This window comes from Drosophila albomicans, chromosome 2L (genome assembly GCF_009650485.2).
Source record: "Drosophila albomicans strain 15112-1751.03 chromosome 2L, ASM965048v2, whole genome shotgun sequence".
NCBI lineage: Eukaryota > Metazoa > Arthropoda > Insecta > Diptera > Drosophilidae > Drosophila > Drosophila albomicans.
In genome coordinates this window covers 28,159,280-28,179,067 of record NC_047628.2, presented here as the reverse complement: position 1 = coordinate 28,179,067, position 19,788 = coordinate 28,159,280, and the positions used below count along the sequence as shown (strand labels likewise).

Sequence of the window (19,788 nt, the reverse complement as noted above, 5' to 3'; positions counted from 1 at the left end):
TTGCTCATTTTTGGCTAATTTGACTGCGTTGCATTTGGCTGGCTGGCTGGTTTGTTCAGCTTTTGATTAATTTGACGTCAACACTGTGCGAGTGCATGGCAATGGATTTATGGCATCTAAAAGTTGTGCTGTTTGAAAATGTGCCATGAATTATGAGTGGAGTCTGAGACGCAGACGGAGACGGAGTCTGAGAGTGCTGCTCAATGACACAAGCTGAAACTATGACTGAAGCGTATTAAACTGCAAATTGCGAGGCAATTAGTCGAGTTTAAAGCTTCAACTTTACTTTATTGCCATGAGATACTTTCATGAGCTTTTATTATTATTTTATCTCCTTTATCATAAGTGTTTATCCTTTGACTTCTACTTCGCTCTTGTGCAACTCTTCTGAGATACTTTCGCATTTTTGGCCAAAGCTCACATTAGATTGCTTAACACGAGATTATCGTATCTGTTGCTCAACTTTTTGGCACCGACTTCACATTTTGTGTAGCCCATATTAAAGTTCGATTAGATCAGAAAATGCCGAAACCAAGCACAGCGCGAAACAGCGCGTAATTAAATATTAATTTACACCCATCGCGTTAAACAAACAACACGTACTGCCTATAACAATAACAACAACAGCAGCAAAAACAACAACAGCTTTGAGAACAACAACTACAACTACAACGGTGACTACAACAATTGGTATCTGCATCAGGTCTCGAGTCAATCAACAGCTGCGGCGACAACAGCGACGACGGCGCCTGGCATATATCATACTTCCATAATTTGTATACCCTGTGGGCAGTTGATGTTAATAGAGGGTAGCTAGGTTGCTAAAGGTCTGATATTTAATAGGCTATAATGGAAATTCAATTTCGAGCAATCTTTAACTTTAGTTTTTTATCAACCACAAGAGAACCTCGAGAAATATTCGTAGAGAAATTTCAATTAATTTGCTCAGCGACTTTTTAATATCTTTAATCTCTAAACTTCATTAAATATTGATCATTTTGTTGGGGTATAATAAAGTTATATTTAGTTTAATTTTCTCTCTTAAAGATCTGATATTTCAAATGAACAACCTACAACCAAACTTCGCTAAATATGCTACATAATTAAAATGAAGCTAAATTTTGTTAAATTTTCTCAGTAACTTATTAATAATTTACCAACCAAAACTTCACGAAAGACTTTTTATATCCTCAATTTATAAAAACGATTAAGTGTATTTAACTTTCTCAGATTCTACTTGACAATTTACGACCCAAAACGTCAACACAATATTCCTACAGAGCATTCCTATCGTCCATCATTCTTTATCATAAACATTCTCGCTTGTTTCATGCGCATTTGAAATTATTAAATATTAATAACAACGAGCGGGGAAAACGTGGCTTGAATTTCAAATTGCAAATATATTTAAATTAAACACGAAAAAATTAATTTCGTAAACTGAAATGCATTTAAAAATACATTTTGGCGATTAGAGATTAATTTTAATTGCCAAAGCGAGGAAGTTCGAGCTTGAACCTAAGCTAAGCTAAGCCAAGGGGATTGGTGGCCCCCAAATAGCACCTCAACTAAGTAGACCATAAGAATCAAGGCGTGTTATTCTTTTTAGATTTCTATTTCTTTTTTTTTGTTTGTCGGTTGGCTACGAAATGCCAATTAAGCGCACATTGCACGTAGCTGCAATAAATGAAACGAAATTCGAGCAGCGCCAACGTTCAAATATGTTTTTTTTTTTTTTTGGCTTCTATATTTTCCTGATTTTTTGCGCGAGCTGATAAATTTTTGTTGTGTTTTTTTTTTTGTTGGGGTGCCATAAATTAAGGCTCTAAACGATTTTTGTAGGCAATTGCGGCGTGGCACTTGTCACCAGTCAGAATGAGAGTGGTGGAGGGAGGGGTGGGGAGGGGACTGACGGTCGTTTCATTTAACCTTTGACCAAAAGCCGCTACCACAATATTTTTTCTGTGTGCCACACATGTGCGTTGCCCATTTGATTCCAAGGCGTGGCAACGGCAGCCGCAGCACGCGCACCAAGTCAACCTCCTCTAATGTGCGCCTACAACAACATCCAATGGTGGTGACAGTTGTGGAACTGCACGGGTCACGGGGTGGGGCGACAATTGTGTGTCCTAGGTTCTCTTGGCAAATGCAATATGACTTTCCTAGTCGCAGCTTCGGGGCGCGTGGTGTGTTTCCTAATAGACCAAAGCTACCGCCTGACAAGATACAATTCGTAACGGAAAGAAGGTTTTGAAGGTGGTACAACGAATCGAAAATGCTCTACTAAATAGAAAATGGAAAGCATATTGATTGAACTTTTGAAAAAAGCTCAAAACTTATAAACCTTTAGGAGAAAACTTCCATATTTATTTAAAAGTGTCGGTAGATACTTTTATCTAAGAGGAAGTGTGAGTAATAGATGGCTTCTTAAAGATCCTTAACTCATAAATCTGAGAAATTTTCGATAATTTGATGATTTGATGAAGAACGTTTCTTTAATGAAAATTGAACTTTTCATTAAAGCTCATCATCCTTTAGGAGAAAAAGGAAGTTTGAGTAATACTTGTAGTACAGTAATAGTAAGATCTTTAACTCATAAATATTTAACTGAGAAATTTTCGATAATTTGAAGAAAGTTTCTTCAAAGAAAATTAAACTTTTGAATAAGCTCAAAGCTTATGAAATTTAGGGGAAAACTCAAATTTAGATTTAAAGGTTTCGATAATTTTAGAAATGTAGAAGTGAATAACTGACAGATAATTTTATCTAAATGGAAGTGTGTGTAATAGATTGCAGTTTTAAGTAACTAAACCCAGAAACGCTTAACTTAGAAATGATAACTTTATTTAAAAGTTTCGTTTATTTTGTTAGATGCTTATGAACTGATCGATACATTTATCTAAATTAAAATGTCTTGAAGAGTTTCTTATGTGGAGGAAATGACTTTGAAAAGGCTGCAATTGATTTAGATGAATAAATAAAGATTTTTCATTTTACAAACTACTTTTTGCTCACAGTAGATTCTCTCATTCTAATAGTAGCCACATATTTTGAGGTTAATCCTTGAAGATCTTTTTATTATCTTCAGACACTTTTGTTCAACTGAACTTGAATGCTTTTCCTTATCTGCTAGCAGCTTATAAACCCCTTCGATTAGAGTATCAAATTCGTCTGAGGTTCAAAAGCAAAGGCAACGCCGAAAAAACGAAAACGAAACTGGAAGTTGTGGAGCGTAAGAAACTGCGTGGACGGCATTTATAATAATGCGGCTTGAGGCAGCAACCGCGTTGACTTTGGGGCAACAAAGTAAGGTGCGGCTGCTGTAGTGCGGAAAAACTGAAAAATCGCGGCAGCAGCAGCAGCAGCAACGGCAGCGACAATACCAACAAAAACAAGCATAATGAAAATGAACTGGAAAACGCGTTTAATTGAACCAAAGCCTGATGACTGCCCACTAGCGCCATCTAGCTGCGTGCGGCTACACTAAGCCGGCACGGGCAAAACTTGTTGTTGCTGCTGCTGTTGTTGTTGTAGTAGAAGTAGCTATTGCTGAGCTGTGGTTGCGGTGGTAGACCCAAAATCGATGATTCATCGGGTTGTTTGTTGTTTTGAGTGGTTTTCGTTGCCCCCCGCTTCACCCTTTTGTCTCCAGCAATTGCTCTCAAAATTCGCTAGACGTTTGTCGTACTTTGTTGCTGTTGTTGGCGCTTGCCGCCTGCTGTTGCAGTCGTTGTTGTCGTGGCTGGTGACGCAGTTGCAGTTGCAGTTGCAATCTCGCAGTAGTTGCAGCTGCGCCAATTCTCCTTCGTTTGCCGTTTGGCGCTTTACGTTCAAAACAATTATTATTCTGGCAATTAATTTTGATTTAAGCAGCGATTGATATTTTTGCTCCACTCGTCGTCTTAATAGCCACCAAACAGTCAAGCAGCACAACCTATCTAAGCCAACTAGGCAACTAACCAACCACCCACCACCCGCTGTTAGCACCAACAAAATGCGGCAATCTTTTTATTTTCGGTTGTCGTTGTTGTTGCTGTGGTTGTTGTTGCCGGCGCTTTGTGATTCGCTAAATTTGCGAATCAGCTGCAACGTTTTTATGCGATAGATAAATAAAGAGACACCTACGACGAGCGAGCCTCCAATTGTTGCCATATTGCAAACGGCTGCGCAGCAAATGAGCATCCGCAATACACAACGAGAGAGAGAGAGAGAGAGAAGCGCAACAGTAACAAGTAAGAAAGCTACAGTCGCGTGTGCTCGACTTAGAGATACCCGATACCCATTGGGAATATAAACAAAATACTAGATATATACCAAAGACTATATTTGGTATGTTGATGTAGTAATATGAATAAAAGAAAAACAGTGCGGTATTTATTCTAAAATATACTAAATTAATATACCACAAAAATACTACAAATATACCAATGTTATATTTTTGAATAAAAGTTAAACAGTGCGGTATTCTTAAAATATACTAAATATATTCATACCAAAAACTATATTTGGTATATTGATATAGTACTACATTCCAAATATACCATAGAGTGCAATATATACCGAATATATTTTATAGTATAGAGTACTACATTTATAATATACAATAGAGTGCAAATATACCAACTAAAGTATATAGTACTATATTCAAAATATATCATAGAGTACAAAATATACTAACAAAATATATAGCAAAGCAACAAAGACTTGAGTAATTAGGATTTTTTCCACAAGTAAAAGTATCTTCTTCAGATCAAGGTTTATATATAGTTACTTCCTTCCTTCTGCTGGTTACACACAAAGTGAAAATACCATTTTATCCATTGGATAGCGGGTATAAAAAGCTTGAAATTTGAAAGTGACAATGCAATCGAAAGCAAATTGAACTGTTGAATTTTTTGTTTTGAGAAAATATCACGATATTAGGAAAAGTCGTAAACTTTTGTTGTGCTTGTTTCTTTATTACTTTCCGCGTTTTACAAAATAAATATATATCAAAAAAAGTATAAATAAATCTATAAAATAAATGTAAATATTTACACAATAAATTAAATAAATATATTAACTAAAATTAAATACATAAATGATATACTACTATACTAAAAATATACTAACTCGCACCATTTCGATTTGTACACGATGAGTTTCAACAAGAAATATACAGGCAAACAAATTTAAACAAAACGACAGATAACAACGAATGGCGACTACTGCTCAACTAATGCTAACCCTTGACTTGGCCCTACGAAAATCGTTAAGATTTCAATATATAATATTAATAATAATAGTTATAAATAATGTGGAACCTAACAAGCAATAAAATTGCCTTGACTAATTTTTGGCACTGAATTCCTGAGTTGAATGTATGTAAACTGACTTGAGAACTTACAAAGCTAATGCTTAATATATAGAATTGTGTTTTAATAGATGCTCTGTCTGACTGGCGCGGGAATTTGGAACTCATGAGCTTCCTCTTCCTCTCCACCGCTGCTGCCCACGCTGCCCGCATAGTAATGTTGATGCGGCGCCTCTTCGTAGCCCTGCAAATGCTGTTGCAACTGCTGCTGATTGAAGCCAGCGCTTGAGGCATGCGCGCCCTGCTCCGATTGGCAGCCGGATTGCAAGTGCTTGGCCAGCAGCGACATGCGCGAAAAGGATTTAGTGCAACTGGGGCAGGAATACTTCTTGACATCCGAATGCGTTTGCATGTGTGCGCGAAGATTCGAGCGATCTGCAAAGGCGCGATTGCAATGCTGGCAACTGAAAGGTTTCTCCCCGGTGTGTGTGCGAATGTGTCCTTGCAACAGCCACGGACGGGAGAAAGCCTTGCCACAGATGGGGCACTTGCAGGGCAGCGTGTGTGTGCGTATGTGCATCTTGAGTGCCCCAAGCGAGACGTAAGTCTTGTCACAGTTCTTGCAGCTGAAGACCTTCTTCACCTGGTTGCCCTCGGCGGAGGGACAATGGAACTGCTGATGTTTGCTCAGACCCGAGTAGGTGGAATACGACTTGCCACAGTCCTTGCAGTGATAGCGTGGCACGCCCACCGGTTTCTGCATGGACTGAGCGGAGGCAACATTCGCAGCTTGAATAAGTGCGGAAGCCTGATCTGTGCAGAACTCGGTTTGATCGACAATCGGTGCACTAGGGTTGCCAGGGTTGCTGCGTATGATCTTGTACTCGGTGCTCTCGTAGGCATGGCTCTGCTGATGCTTGACGAGACCCGCGTAGGTGGCATAGCATTTGTTGCACTGCTGACACTGATAGTACAGATCGTTGCTGCTCTTGATCTTCAGACTGAGTTGATTCTCCTGATTCTCTTGATCCTCAAAGTCCACATCCTGATCGTGTTGATGCTGTGCTTTGGCCTGCAACATCTGCTGTGGCTGTTGTGGCAACTGCTGCTGCTGCTGCTGTGGCGCCATATGTTGCATGCTGAGCAGAGCGCGTGCCACATTATGCAGATTGGCATTCTCACTTAGTCCGCGACGCTGCGGCGCCAAACTTAAATCCTCTGGCTCGGCATAGTTGGTTTCGACCAGCGTCTGTGGCTGCTTCATGCAATCCTCATAGTCGGCAATGCTCTTCATCAAATTGTTGTTATAGTTGCGCAGACCAAACGGTTCCTCGTTGTGTGGCTCCACTTTGATGGGACCCGGCATCAGAGGCTGTGGCGAAATGCTGGCATAACTGCGAGCTTCTTCGACATTCCGTTCGTGTTCTGGCTCCATCACCTCATCCTCGGGCGGCAGCTCAAAGTCGCCGTAGCCCAAACGAGCCAAACTCTTGGCGATCTCCTCGCGAGTGAAGACATCGGGAAAGGCGCGTGCGATTTCTCGAGTCTCTTCCCAAATGCGACGAGCTAGCTGCTCCTTGGTCTGTGTCATGGCAGCGTCGAAGCGACGACGCAGTTCTGTGGTCACTGGCTGTGGCTCGGGTTCCTCTTTGATGCTCCAATGTGGCTCGATCGGCACTGCAGCGGCAGCCACGCTAAGATCAACGGGTCCCTCGTCTGTAAGCGAATCGAGAGTTTCAGAGTTAGTTTTATATCCACCAGATATTTGCGTATCCATAGTTGATTGCGGATTGGAGAGTGGAGCGAGAAACCTACCATGGCACAACTGATCCTCGAGTGGCGATTCCTCGACGTGTATCGGTCGCTTCTTGAGCGGACATTTGCTGTACTTGAGTTTATCCATAATGATCACTTTCTGAGGGAGCTGACTATATTCTTAACACACACTGAACTCTGGTTTAACTGACGCGACGTCTCTCGTGCGCACGCGTCTCGATCGCTTGCAGTTTCGTATACGAATGATGCAACCGCCGAGGATCACTTTAATTTTATATGGCCACGGCTGAGGATCAAGCACAGAGGATCAACCCCCAGCCGAGCCAAGCAACCCCCTTTTAGTGCTCTGGCAAAATTTGAAAAGAATCTCTCATGTGTGTGTGTGTATGCTACCTACTTCCTACTTCCCTATCGCTTGATCGCTAGGGGATTCTGCGCTGTAAAATCAACCACCACGAGCCACACATTCAATGATCTGCACCCCGCACCCCTCTTGGTCTTGGTACTGTGATTGTCGCCTGCCTCAACAGCTGTGTGTCGTTCAATGAACGTTGCTCCAGCTGCAGATTCGAGTCACAAGAGGCTGCTCAGAGGCACCGCCAACAAATCTCTGTCTCAAAAAGCGAGCACGTGCCACATGCTCACACACACACATTCGTCAGTTGCCGGCGTGTAGTTCTCTCTCCCTCTGACGGACACACTCACACACCAGCCAACGATCGCCACCAGCTGCCACTGAGATTTAATTTTACACGCTCAAATTTCCACTCACTAGCTATGCGTGTGTATTTGTGTGTGCTGTGTTGTGTGTGTGTGCCAGCTGCCGAGCTTATGTACAACTTGCAACGCAAGTTTATTTTTAACCCACAGTTCTCTCACTCTCTCGTGCGTATCGTTGCTTTGCTGTCCCTTTCGTCACACGACGATCGGCTTTTCTTATATACTAAAAGACACGAAGTCTTTTCTCTCTTTGCGAGCAGGTGAGCTTCTTGCTCTTTGTTTACGACTAAGAGCAGCTTTAAGCTGTTACGAGAGCGGGAGCACGCAGCCAATTGGCGCTCTGCTCTCCACACTTGGCTCTCTTTGTGTTTCACATTTCATTCGTTGCGCCAACTGCTTTGGGGAGCATATTTAAGAGAACAGTCTGAACACACTCTGAAACATTCTCTTCTTGGCTTTAAGCAGCTTATAGCGAACGATTCTTAGACTGTTGAAGCATTGAGCCGATCAGCTTTGCCGCTGACTTCGCTTAGCTCCCAATGATCCTCATTAACGATCAGCTTTAAGTCAAGCATTTACACTCAATTGAACTAAGTTTCTTTTGAAATTAAACACAAAAACGAAATTTCAACAGCTGCGGTACAGTTGATTATTTATTATTGTTATTATTTTATAGAAATAGGAAATATAATTTCTTATTGGTTAAAGTAAAGTCGATTATTATTTCTACAAAAGCATAAAACAAAACATATAATTGTAAATCATAGAAAAGAGAGAAGAAAATAGCCTTTAGCTTGTGAGATGGATTTTGGAATTAAGTAAAGCTATATTTCTATACATCTATACTCAAAATCAATATTATTTCAATTTATTTATACAAAATTGTAGAACACTGTGTGTAAAACATTTAAAATTGTAAATCAGAGAATAGAGAGGAGTAAACATTCTTTAGCTTGGTAGATCGTTTATTGAATTAAGTAAAGCAATCTCAATACATATTCATTAATATACTCAAAATCAATAAGGTAGTGATTCATCATTGATTTGGGCAACTTCGTTGTATAAGAAAGTACAACTGAAAAGATGAATACTAATTAAAATTTATGAAAACTATTTCTACACCAAGTAAAATCAAATTTAAATTTCACATAAAAAGAGAGTGATTTGAGATCTAAGTACACTTATAGTAAAAGTTTAAAAACAATAATAAGATTAAGATTTGAGATCTATATAAACTTATTGTTAAAGTTTAGAAACTTTTCTATGATGATGATCTAAGATCTAGGTAGAATTATAGCTTAAGCTTAATAACTTTACAATTTTTACTTTTGAAAAATCATTATTTATTATATAGATATCGATATAAGTAAATAGACTAGACATTAAAACAAGAAATTATAGCTTTTATACTTTTATATCATCATAATTTATTATCGAATCTAAAAGCATAGCGTTCTAATAGTTTTATTATATAGATGTATGGTAACTTTTATATTTTTGGATAATCATTTATTATCATAGTATTCTAATAGCTGGCAGCTGTTGAGTTGTTAGCACGTGACATGGCTCACAATCAAATAAAAATGCAGCCAAAATGTTTGCTGGCTAACAATAACCAGCGAGACAAACAAGCAGAAGATCCGTTTGCTTGCTCTGTAAATCAATAACCATTGTGTCTGTGTGGCTCGCTCCTTTCTTTCATCTATCTAGGTGCAATCCGTAACGGCCGTGAAAATGTTAAAATTTCAAATTGATATTGAAAATTGTTTGGCTGCGCCAGCTGCCAGCCAAGTTGTTGTTGCTGGCAGTTGTTGTTGTTGTTGGCAGTTCTGCTTCCCTTTCTATTGGGATTTTATGGGGTGGTTGCGCCGCCGCATTTTACCTGAAGTCTTGGAATGCCTTGGAATGCGCCAAAAAAGGTATGTGCAAATCTACCTGGCATGCCACACGGGGCACGTTGCTGCTGATGTTGCTGTTGCTGCTGCTGCTGCAGTTGGCCCACCCCAAACCAGCCAAGCCGCCTGCTCTCGGTGGTTGTTCGTAGCTGGTACTCTTAATGATTTGTTGAAACTGCATTTGTACGTTACTTTTTACTTTGAGTTGTTGTGCCAACCCTTGGGCAGCATCTTGTTCTTGAGATCTTGGCAGAAATCTCAACACAACGACACAACGAGGGTTGTCCCGTGCCCCTCAAGACTGATGCACAGCTGCTGCCTCTTCTCCTTGACACGTACCAACGTGCAACTGATTTTCAAAACAACCTTTCTTAAGTGAAAATTGGCGCCAAACGTTCTGTAATGAACCGGTGTGTCCTGCTGATGATGATGATCACACAATAAATGGTTTGTCTTAAGAGCTCTATTATTGTGTATTGATTATTGATTGAAAGTGTGTTAGCTTTGCATTCCTTAGAGATCAATGCGCAATTCAATACTGAAGCCACAAATGCAACGACTACAAAGTGATAATCATAGCTTAATGATCACTTGTAGTTCTCTCTTTTCGCTTACGCTCTAAATAGACTGTTATTGGGTCTCTACTCTGATAACATTTCTCTGTCATCTTTGACCAAGTGAAGCTCCAGTTGCTGCCTGCCAACTGACAACGGATACCAGAGTGAAGCTAACTGCACATCACCTGGCAGCTAAACCGCAAAACAGCAAAGCAAGAAAACGGCAAACTGCCAACTGCATGTGGCATGCCCCAGAGCCAGAGAGAGAGAAAGAGCGACTGTGATACAGCTGAGTGCCTCACTTCAAAGTGTCAAAGAGCCGCCAAAGTCGCATAATGAAGTGCAAAATGTCATTAATTTGCCATAGCTCGGGCTGCTGCTGCAGCTGCGCAAGAGCGAGCTGACAACAAAAGAAAGTCTGCTAGTAGGAAAAAGTGTAAGAAAAGTATGCAGAAATGCAAAACCCAATACCCCCCAAAGCAAAGTAGTTGTTGCATGCCACACGCCGTTGTGTTGTCACGAGTTACAGATTTCTCAAGCCACTGAGCAGACAGACTGAGCAAAAGAATGCGCCGACCATGGGACGGGACGCGGCAATCAAAACAAGATCTTAGAACTATTGGCGCCTGATCTGTGCAGACAAAGCGAAGCTTGGACAAAGTAGAAAGAGAAGGAGAAGGAGACGCAGACGGAGATAGAGGCAGAGACTGAGATGGCGACCAATGGACAGAATGTCCAGGTCAGTGAACATAAATGCCGCCGACTATTGAAATCTGATATTGTTATCAAAGCTAACGGTAATTATAAACAAATAAAAGCACAACAACAACAAGACTGAAAACGTAAAGAACACACACAGAAAGAGTCGGGGGGGTCGCTTCCGACGCCGCATAAATTAGCCAAGTTAGAAGCTACGTCTATAATTCAAACTAATTTGTTTTATTGACAGCGTGTGCGCTTTTCTCGATAACACTAATAACACAGATACAGACACACACACACTTAAGCTCACACACAAATTGGTCAATTATGAGTCGAAGTCGTAGTCGAAGACGCAGACTCAACTCAACTCGAACGTGTTTCATTAGGGGGGCCCGCAAAGTGACAATAAATTAAATTTGTTGGTCAACTAACTAATTAAAATGCGCTTCTAGGAGTCTTTTTTTTGAGATATTAATCTGCTTGGGAAGCTTACTGTCATGCTCTACTCATGGGTAGAGAGGGAGGGGGAGGGGGGACCACCCGCTCAGCCAAGCTTAGCTCAACATCAACATCGGTAGCTCTCATCTTGACTAATACGAATTATAATTATCAGCTGGTGATTTGATTTAATTTTCATATTTTTTAGCTTTTTCGTTAAATGAATCACGATAATGAATTGTTTATGCTGCGGCGAGTCTCATGTATCAGAAGTCTTCATGGGAAAAAGAGATTAGCATCAGCGTTTATGTTAATGCATGTTGAAATATCATAAAAATGATATATATTTCTTTTTTCAGCTTTTATTTTGCGCTCGCTGATTCACTTGCAAATATTAATATGCGAACCGAACACACCAAAAATTTGTGAATATTTCTGCCAACATTTTTACACACTCTTGGCTTGTCTTTGATTTTAGCTTATCAATGACAAACATCCTCAAGAGTATACATTTTTTTTTTGGTTGTTTGTTTGCGTCAAGTTGAAGGGCGCGTTGAAGTTCAAGTTCGGTTGAACTCGGGGATTGTGAATGAAACGCTATTGGCAAAGAAAAGGCAAGGAGGAAGGGAAGAGGAAGGGAATGACATATTTTTTGATGACTCATAGTTTACTCGAAGGGCTTTAGAGCAAGACTTGAAATATAATTTAAGTAATTGCTGGATAATGTTAATTGAAATCGAGGAAAAAAAGTGTTTAAGCAAAACATGAGATCTACACAGCAATGCCATTCTAGCATACTTATAAACAAAAAGGTTTTTTCTGAAAAATATGTTAAGTAATTGCTAAATTAAAGAGAAATAAAAATGGCTTAGAAGAATAATGCTTATTTAATAATCCCCAAAGGACTTTAGAGCAATACTTGAAAAACAAATTATGGTAATAACCAGATAATGTATACTGGAATCGTGGAAAGCAACACATGCGATTTACAAATTCCATTCTAATATACTGATATACAAAAAGATTTCTTTAAGAATATTTTAAGCAATTGCCAAATTGAAGAGAAAGAAAAATTATTTAGAACAATAATGCTTATTGAAATCATTGCCAAAAAGTGCGATTTACCAGAAATATTATTCTTAAATACCACTTACAAACAAAAAGATTTCTTGCGAGATATTTTAGTTAAATGGCAAATTGAAGAGAAAGAAAAATGATTTAATAGAAAAATGCTTATTGAAATCATCGAAAAACAGTGATATCTACAATAAAATGTTTTTCTAATATACTTGCAACAAAAAGATTTTTTAAAAGATGATTGAGAAGAAAAAGAAAAGCTACAGCTGCAGTCTATAGCGAAAGGTTTCTTTTAAAAAATTGAATTATTATTTAAGCAACTGCTGAAGATTATTGAAATCCTGTAAATATGAAGATGTGTCGAATGGATGATTGATTGTTACGTCTGTTCAGATGCCTGTTCTATCAATTTATTTCAAGTATGTGTCTTACTCCCATGTAATTTCAACTCAATTTAGTATATGTTAAAAGAACACGCAATACGCGGGGGTTGCTTAACATAAATTTAGGTCATAATCGAACTGAAATTGATAGAAAAGAGAAGGGGAGAGAGCAGGGAGACACTCCTTGCACTTCAAATAATCAATTAAAGGCCATCAATTGAGCGCCTAATAGAATGATTCAATTGTGTGCAAATGTTCCCATGACCAGGCGAATTTACACTTGCAACTGCGTGAGAAAGCGGTGGGTGAAGGAGGGAGAAGGGTGGAGGAGGGTGGCTGGTGGCTAGTGGCTGAGCAGCAAGATGATTCGATTCCGTTGACCAATAAATAAAAGGTACCCACGCTTACAGGCAAGTCGAATGCGGGCGCGGATGAGAATGAGAATGAGGATGAGGATTTGGATTCGAATTACACATAGAGAACCAGGACCAAGACCAGTTCAGTGCAGCAGCAGCTAAGGGATGATCCTTGGTGCATTATTTGTTATTTGAATCACGTGACAAGTTGCTGGCTGCCTGCCTGCCCAAGGGGGTTGCTGGGAACGCGGCAGAGAAATCATCCCACGGGATTCAATTTATGCGTGTTTGAATGTTTTTGATTGCGCGTTGCTAATTCAAATAAAATTCAACTGCTGTGACTCAGGTTCGCTTTTGCTTTCGCCTTCTCCATTGTTGTTGTTGTTTATCCTGCGGTAAGCTGAGCTGACAAGAGAAACACAGAGAGAACTTTTGGTGGTGCTGCAATTTCAACCTCATTACAAAACATTTGCTTTTGTTTTCGTGAACTCTTAACTTACGCCTTTTGCTGTTGTTGCTGTTGAGGGTGCATCAATTTCAGTGACAGCTTGCGCCTGTTGGCATTAATAAAGTCAGCGAGAAAACCTATTTGTATTTCCCATACACCGGGGATTTGTAATTAAACAAATTAAGCAACAGATCTACGCTCTTACCTCTCTCTCTCTGGAGTTTCAATCTTTTTGCCGTAAAAATAGCAGCAAATGTCTCGCTAATTATTACAAATGATTTCATATTTCATAGTTTTTTGGGTTGTTGTCAGCGTTGTTGTTCTTTTTTTTTTTTTTGGTTCTCTGCAAATGCCAGAAATACCTTATTTCGACAAATAAGTAGCGTAATAATGAACTAGACTCATTCGCTGTATATTTCTATCTCAGCCCGAATATTCTAATTAGCTGCACAGGGAAGAGCTAAGCACCTTTGTCCCTGTCTCTGTTGCTGTTGCTGTTCTCATGCACCTGAGGTGGGCCCCCAAGTTGGAAATGCTGGAAATTGTCTCGAGACAGAGGCATCGAAAAACCATATAATTGATTTATGGCCAATGGATTGTTGGGTTGACTAAATTTAGACGCGCAGCGAACAACTAAAACAACTAATTTAGTGAGAGATGTGAGCTGCAAAGTTTCATGTTCTTCACTTTTGTCACGTTCATGGGCATGTAGAGACTCTCTTTCTCTTTCATTCTATTCATCATCTATCTCTCTCTAGCTTTTCTGGTAGCTGTTGAACGTGTCCGTTTGTTTGTTTTTGTTTTGTCAGTGGGGAGGAATGATGCTGGGAGAATCTGGCTGGCAGGGCGCTGTCACAATTGACACTGACGATGCGGCAGGTACACGACGACGACGCAAAGACCGAAGAGGAGACTGAGGAGGAGACGTGCTGCCTCTGCCGTTAAGTTGTCAGTTGTGGAAGAAGAAGCAGCGGTGTAAGAAGGGAAATTTCTTTCTGTTTTAGACGAAAGATTAATTGAACGTGCGCCAGAGAGTTATTAATCTTATCGAGCTTAGTTGGGGCCTCCATTGTTTCTAAAATATTGTACGCTCCGCTCCTAAGTGTCACCTAATGGGACCGCCACTTGAGCCAAGATTTTTTCGAGTGCTCTCCACCTAGAGCAACTATCATCAGACTGCAGCTGCCAGTGATCTGCTTCACTTTTTTTTCTTCTCTGTTAAGGTCTCCCCTCCTAATTTGTTTATGGCTCTGATAATGCAATTTTTTAGAGAGAGAGCGAGGAACCTGCAATAAAATAAATATATCCGCTGATCTGGCGGGAGCAATTACCGGGTGAGCCATATTTTGTCACATTTCGCTTCGCTTTTTGGGTGAAAGTTGAGGCGTTTTTATGGCTGCCCATAACTCTAGAGACTGCTGTGCTGAGCTCTTGCTATGCTGCACTAAACGATATCCACGAGCTGAGTCGAAGACTCTAGAGTGCAGTTTCTTAGAAAAATGGTGTGAAAGAATTAGACAACTATAACAGCAAATTACCTAATTGAAACTAACTAAATTTATGCGAGATTTTTTGCTTATTTTATACATAGAATAAACTAATTATTTTACTTAGTTTAATTGCTGTCATAATTAGAGTATTTAGCATTGAGATAATTGCATAATTATATACACATTTACTTAGGAAGATCATTCTTCTTCACTTAGCAATTATAAGTATAATAAGGAAATCTAGATAATAGTCATCTTAATTACAGTTGGTGGTAATTTGGCACAGTGCATAATAGATCATGGCAAATAAGTTTATGAAGTGAATATGCTATAAAAGTAATTGCAAAGCCATACTAATATGTTTTAGTAATTTGGCAGTATGTTAAATAGGTCATTACAAAAATTAATGTATACATATACATACATTAGGTATATTGAAAGAATGATTACACAATATAGATTATGAAAGTGGTATAAAAAAGAATTATTATCAATGTTGCACAGATTATGACATATAAATTTATACAGTAAATATGCTATATAACTTATTGCAAAGTAATATTAGTATGAATTAGTACTAAGTTTGCATTTTATTAAATAGATCAATGCAAAAATGAATATGAATATGAACGGTGAACATACTAAATCAAATAAGAAAGCAACAGTCGAGGTTGCTCGACTGTGATATATCAGCTAGACATTTTGAATAGTATTTAGTATTCATTTTAAAATATACCAAATTATAAATTTGCCGGAAAAATACTAAAAAAAAGTACTATAGGCTGTCATATTGATATAGTACTACAGTCAAAATATACCACAGAGTGCAAAATATTTCAAATATAGTATATAGTACCACATTCAAAATATACCACATAGTAGAAAATATACTAGATTGTCAGCCAAAGCAACTAAGACTATAGTAAGTAAGAGCTTTTGCTCATACAAGAGTATAAAGACTATAGTTATCATTGTATGTACCAAAAATCGGTTCTCTAGTGGATGAAGGGAAACACAGACATGTCTTATAAGTCATATTAACATGAACTGTTATAAATGTTGAATAGAGAATAGAATATAGAATTCATGTTAGAACTTGTAGCTCCTCTCGACCTGTTTCGACTATTTGTTGCTTGTGGGAAACAACCTCAACCCCCTAGAAAAGTGTTCTTATTGCGCATCGTTGAGCACATGCCAAAAGTAGCCACAAATATTGCGCAGCTGCTAGTCATGAATTTCACAAGGCAACGCAATTGAAAGCGCGATGACGCACTCTCGCTTCACTCCGCTTTGCAACTGCCACACGAAAAGTAACGACTCCTCAAAGCAGAGGCGCATATGCAACACAGCCGAGCACCTTGAGAAGTAGCTAGAAGTAGATAAGTAGTAAGTCACCTCACCACCAGCTAAAGGAAAAAAAGGTTGAGCAGCAGGCAGATATTGAAACTGGTATGTCACGGGGGGAAGTTTTCGATTTCTATGGAACACCTGGACAAAGTTGAAGGTACATCTAAGGTGCACATGCTCACTTAATGAGCTCGCAACTCGCAACTTAATGTTTTGACGCAGTTATGTCTGCGACGGGGATTCAAACATTAAATCGAATTGGGGGGGTAAATCCATATTCATGTGTGTCATGAGTAAACATCATAAAATCATATCAGTTCGGTGTTTCCTTTTTGCTTTTGGCAAAATCTATAAAGAAACGAACACTTGCGTCATCCGCAGTTCACGATAATAAGAATAAAAATAACATTCAAAAGTGCAGAATGCTCGATCGACTCCCGATGTATTCTGTTGCCGTAGGGGTTGCTAGAGGAAGTGCACACCTTGCCCCATTAGCATAGCATTAACCTGGGACTGCGCTGGGGGAAACGACGGACACCTTGATAGCATTTTTCCCATCGACATTGCGTCGCTCTCTTTTCTTGAACTTGTTTATTAACATGTGACAATTAAGGCAAGCGCATGCAAATTACATTCACATCAAATACGATCCACGCTTCCTTGGCCCGAAATTAACCCTTTACCCTTCCTCTGTCTTGTTATGATTTTCCCAACCGGATGACAACACGCAAGTGTTATCCCATCTATCCGAGAATTATGCAAATTGCGTTTGGCATTGATCGCGTTGAGTATGTGGTGTAAAGTAACCTCGGACATGATCCGACGAACACCTGGGCAAGAGATCGGAAGGAAGCAAACACGCATCCCTGAGGAAGAGATCTTTTCCCACAGTTGGTTGCTAAGGAGAGTGTCGGAAATGGTGGTAAACAGTAAACAGTGAAATGAGAAGTAAATGAATTGAGATCGGATGGAGATTAAAATAACAGAACGAAATAGATTAAACGAATATCGAATGAAAATCACATCGAATGCAACCTCGTTAAATTCTATTTGAAACCAAAGGAGTCTGAGAGTGCAAAGAAATGAAATGCAATTGAAAAAGAAAGCAAACAAAGAAGTAAACGAAATTCATTCTAACAATTACTTGCATTACTTTTCAAAATTATATTAAGTAGCTAAAACAAAAATAGAACATTAGTATTTCTCGGCTTTAGTCACCAAATTCAAGTAGAAAACAAAAGAGTCTCAAATGTACAGATGTGCAACGACAACCGGAAAGATCTTCACAACCCAAGATGAGGACGAGCGCCAACAATTCCGATCTCTTGGATGTGGCAACGCCGCGTCACTCGCTGCTCTCGGGTCGCTTTAAGCAGAGCTTCGCCTATGTGGCGTTGCAAGCCCGAATGCCTGGCATCATGCAGCAGGTGATCAACACGTTGCACAGCAACGAACACGAGCTGGTGAAGAAGCATGGCGAAGAGGTGTGGAAGGACATTCAAGTGATCACGCACAACATCGAGAGATTGAAGCGAGAACTGAGCAACGATCGACGGTTCACTCTGTTCCATGGCAACGAGGTGGACAAGGCCGAATGGAATGCATTCCTATCCGAGTTGCCGCATCCGAAGCGTTCGTATTTCAGGGCTTCCTGGCTACATGCCGAGTGTTATCTGTATAGGCGACTCTATTCGTTCTTTGAGAACAGCAAGCACCTGCGAAACTTTGACTATTTTCTGGACCTCAAGCAGGAGGATCTGCGGATCAGTGAGCTGGCCATCACTTGCCTAGCGAAGGCAACGCGAAATCTGAGCAAATCCTTTGACAACTTCGGCAAACTTGTGCGCATCAATTTGTGGAGCAATCACTTTGACATACAGCTAAATTCCTATTACTTCAGCACCCTCGAAGATCGCTCCGATATCAATGTGTTGACTTCGGTGGCGGATCTGGACAAGCGGCTGTTGGTCGACGAGTCGCTGCTGGTGTGGAATTGCCTGATGAAGGCCAAGAGCAACAAGGAAATCATTGTCGATTACATTTGCGATAATGCTGGCTTTGAGCTATTCACCGATTTTCTGCTCATGGAATACATGCTCGATCACGGCCTGGCCACCCAGGTGCGAATGCATGTGAAGGCAATACCCTGGTATATATCCGATGTGATGCCGCACGATGTGGAATGGACCCTCAAGTATTTGATGGATCACAAAGATGAGTGTGTCTCGGGTCTGGGTTGGAAACTAAAGCGATTGCTTGCCGAGCAACGCATTGTGATCTCCCCGCCATCGTATTTCTGGACTGGACCACAAGCCTACTTTGTGATGGTCGACTGCAGCATCGGTTTGTACAAGCTGCTCTCACAGGCGGCGGTGGCCATCTTCAAGGGTGATCTCAACTATCGCAAGTTGCTCGGGGATTATATTTGGGACTCCACTGAGGAGTTTATCACGTGCTTGCGAGGCTTTCGACCTACGAATATGTGTGCAATGCGCACTGTCAAGTGCGAAGTGATCTGCGGTTTAAGCGAGGGCACTGCGGATCGTTTGCTGCACACCGATCCCAACTGGATGATCTCGGGCACGTACGGAGTTATTCAATATACCGATAGCCTGAAGTGCAAATGCGAGTGCTTGCACTTGACCGCAAGTTGCATGGATAAGTCCTTGATGTGCTCCAAGTGAGGTGTCGACATTGATAATCAGCACTCTTCTAATTTTTTTTTTTTTCATTTTCATTACTGTTTTTTTTTTTTTTCTATTTTCACAAATTGCTACCGCAGCTGGGGGAAGTTGACTATGTCTTAATTTGCATTACGCTGCCAGCGTAGAAAACTCACAATGCCCAAAATAAATGATTCCAAATTTGTCAGCGCACTTTGCCCAAATCAAACTGCATCGTTACGCCCACCGTCGTTTGCTGCTGCTTGCCACAAGTTGGGGCAAGCAACAGGAGTTTATTTGGGTTGTGCCTTTGGGTGCACTCTCTATGTTGTATGTGTGTGTGTGTGTGCCACCTGCATTTCTATTTTCAAACTGTAGCCTGAAGCTTGATCTGCACGGAGAGCAGCCTGGCCAATTGTCGAGTGACTAATGCTGTTGGTTTTATTGATGTGGCGCACATGCGCAGCCATTTGTCAGCAGAGGAGCTGCCCTGCGGCTTGATCATCAATTGAAAAAGAAAAAACATAACAAAATGGAAAGTTGTGAAACTCAACAGCAGCAATTGCAGATGATATCACAAGCTAACTGTGCAAAGAAAGCAAAGACAGCAATCTTTGTTTTTATACCCGCTACCCATAGGGTA

At 40.2% G+C, this 19,788-nt stretch overlaps 2 protein-coding genes across 2 annotated transcripts; one reads left to right on the top strand and one right to left on the bottom strand.

Moving 5' to 3' along the window:
* Positions 1-5,122: 5,122 nt before the first annotated feature.
* Positions 5,123-7,289, bottom strand: LOC117564562 (zinc finger protein 286A). The gene is made up of 2 exons (XM_034243395.2): positions 7,109-7,289; positions 5,123-7,009 (listed from the first exon to the last, which is right to left on the bottom strand). The coding sequence occupies exons 1-2, from the start codon at positions 7,194-7,196 to the stop codon at positions 5,418-5,420; spliced, it is 1,680 nt and encodes a 559-aa protein (XP_034099286.1). The 5' UTR covers positions 7,197-7,289; the 3' UTR covers positions 5,123-5,417.
* A 10,331-nt stretch (positions 7,290-17,620) lies between these two features.
* On the top strand, positions 17,621-19,370 carry LOC117564563 (damage-control phosphatase ARMT1). Its single transcript, XM_034243396.2, has one exon. It carries the CDS (start codon positions 17,778-17,780, stop codon positions 19,164-19,166), a length of 1,389 nt encoding a protein of 462 aa, XP_034099287.1. The 5' UTR covers positions 17,621-17,777; the 3' UTR covers positions 19,167-19,370.
* The last annotated feature ends 418 nt before the right edge of the window (positions 19,371-19,788 follow it).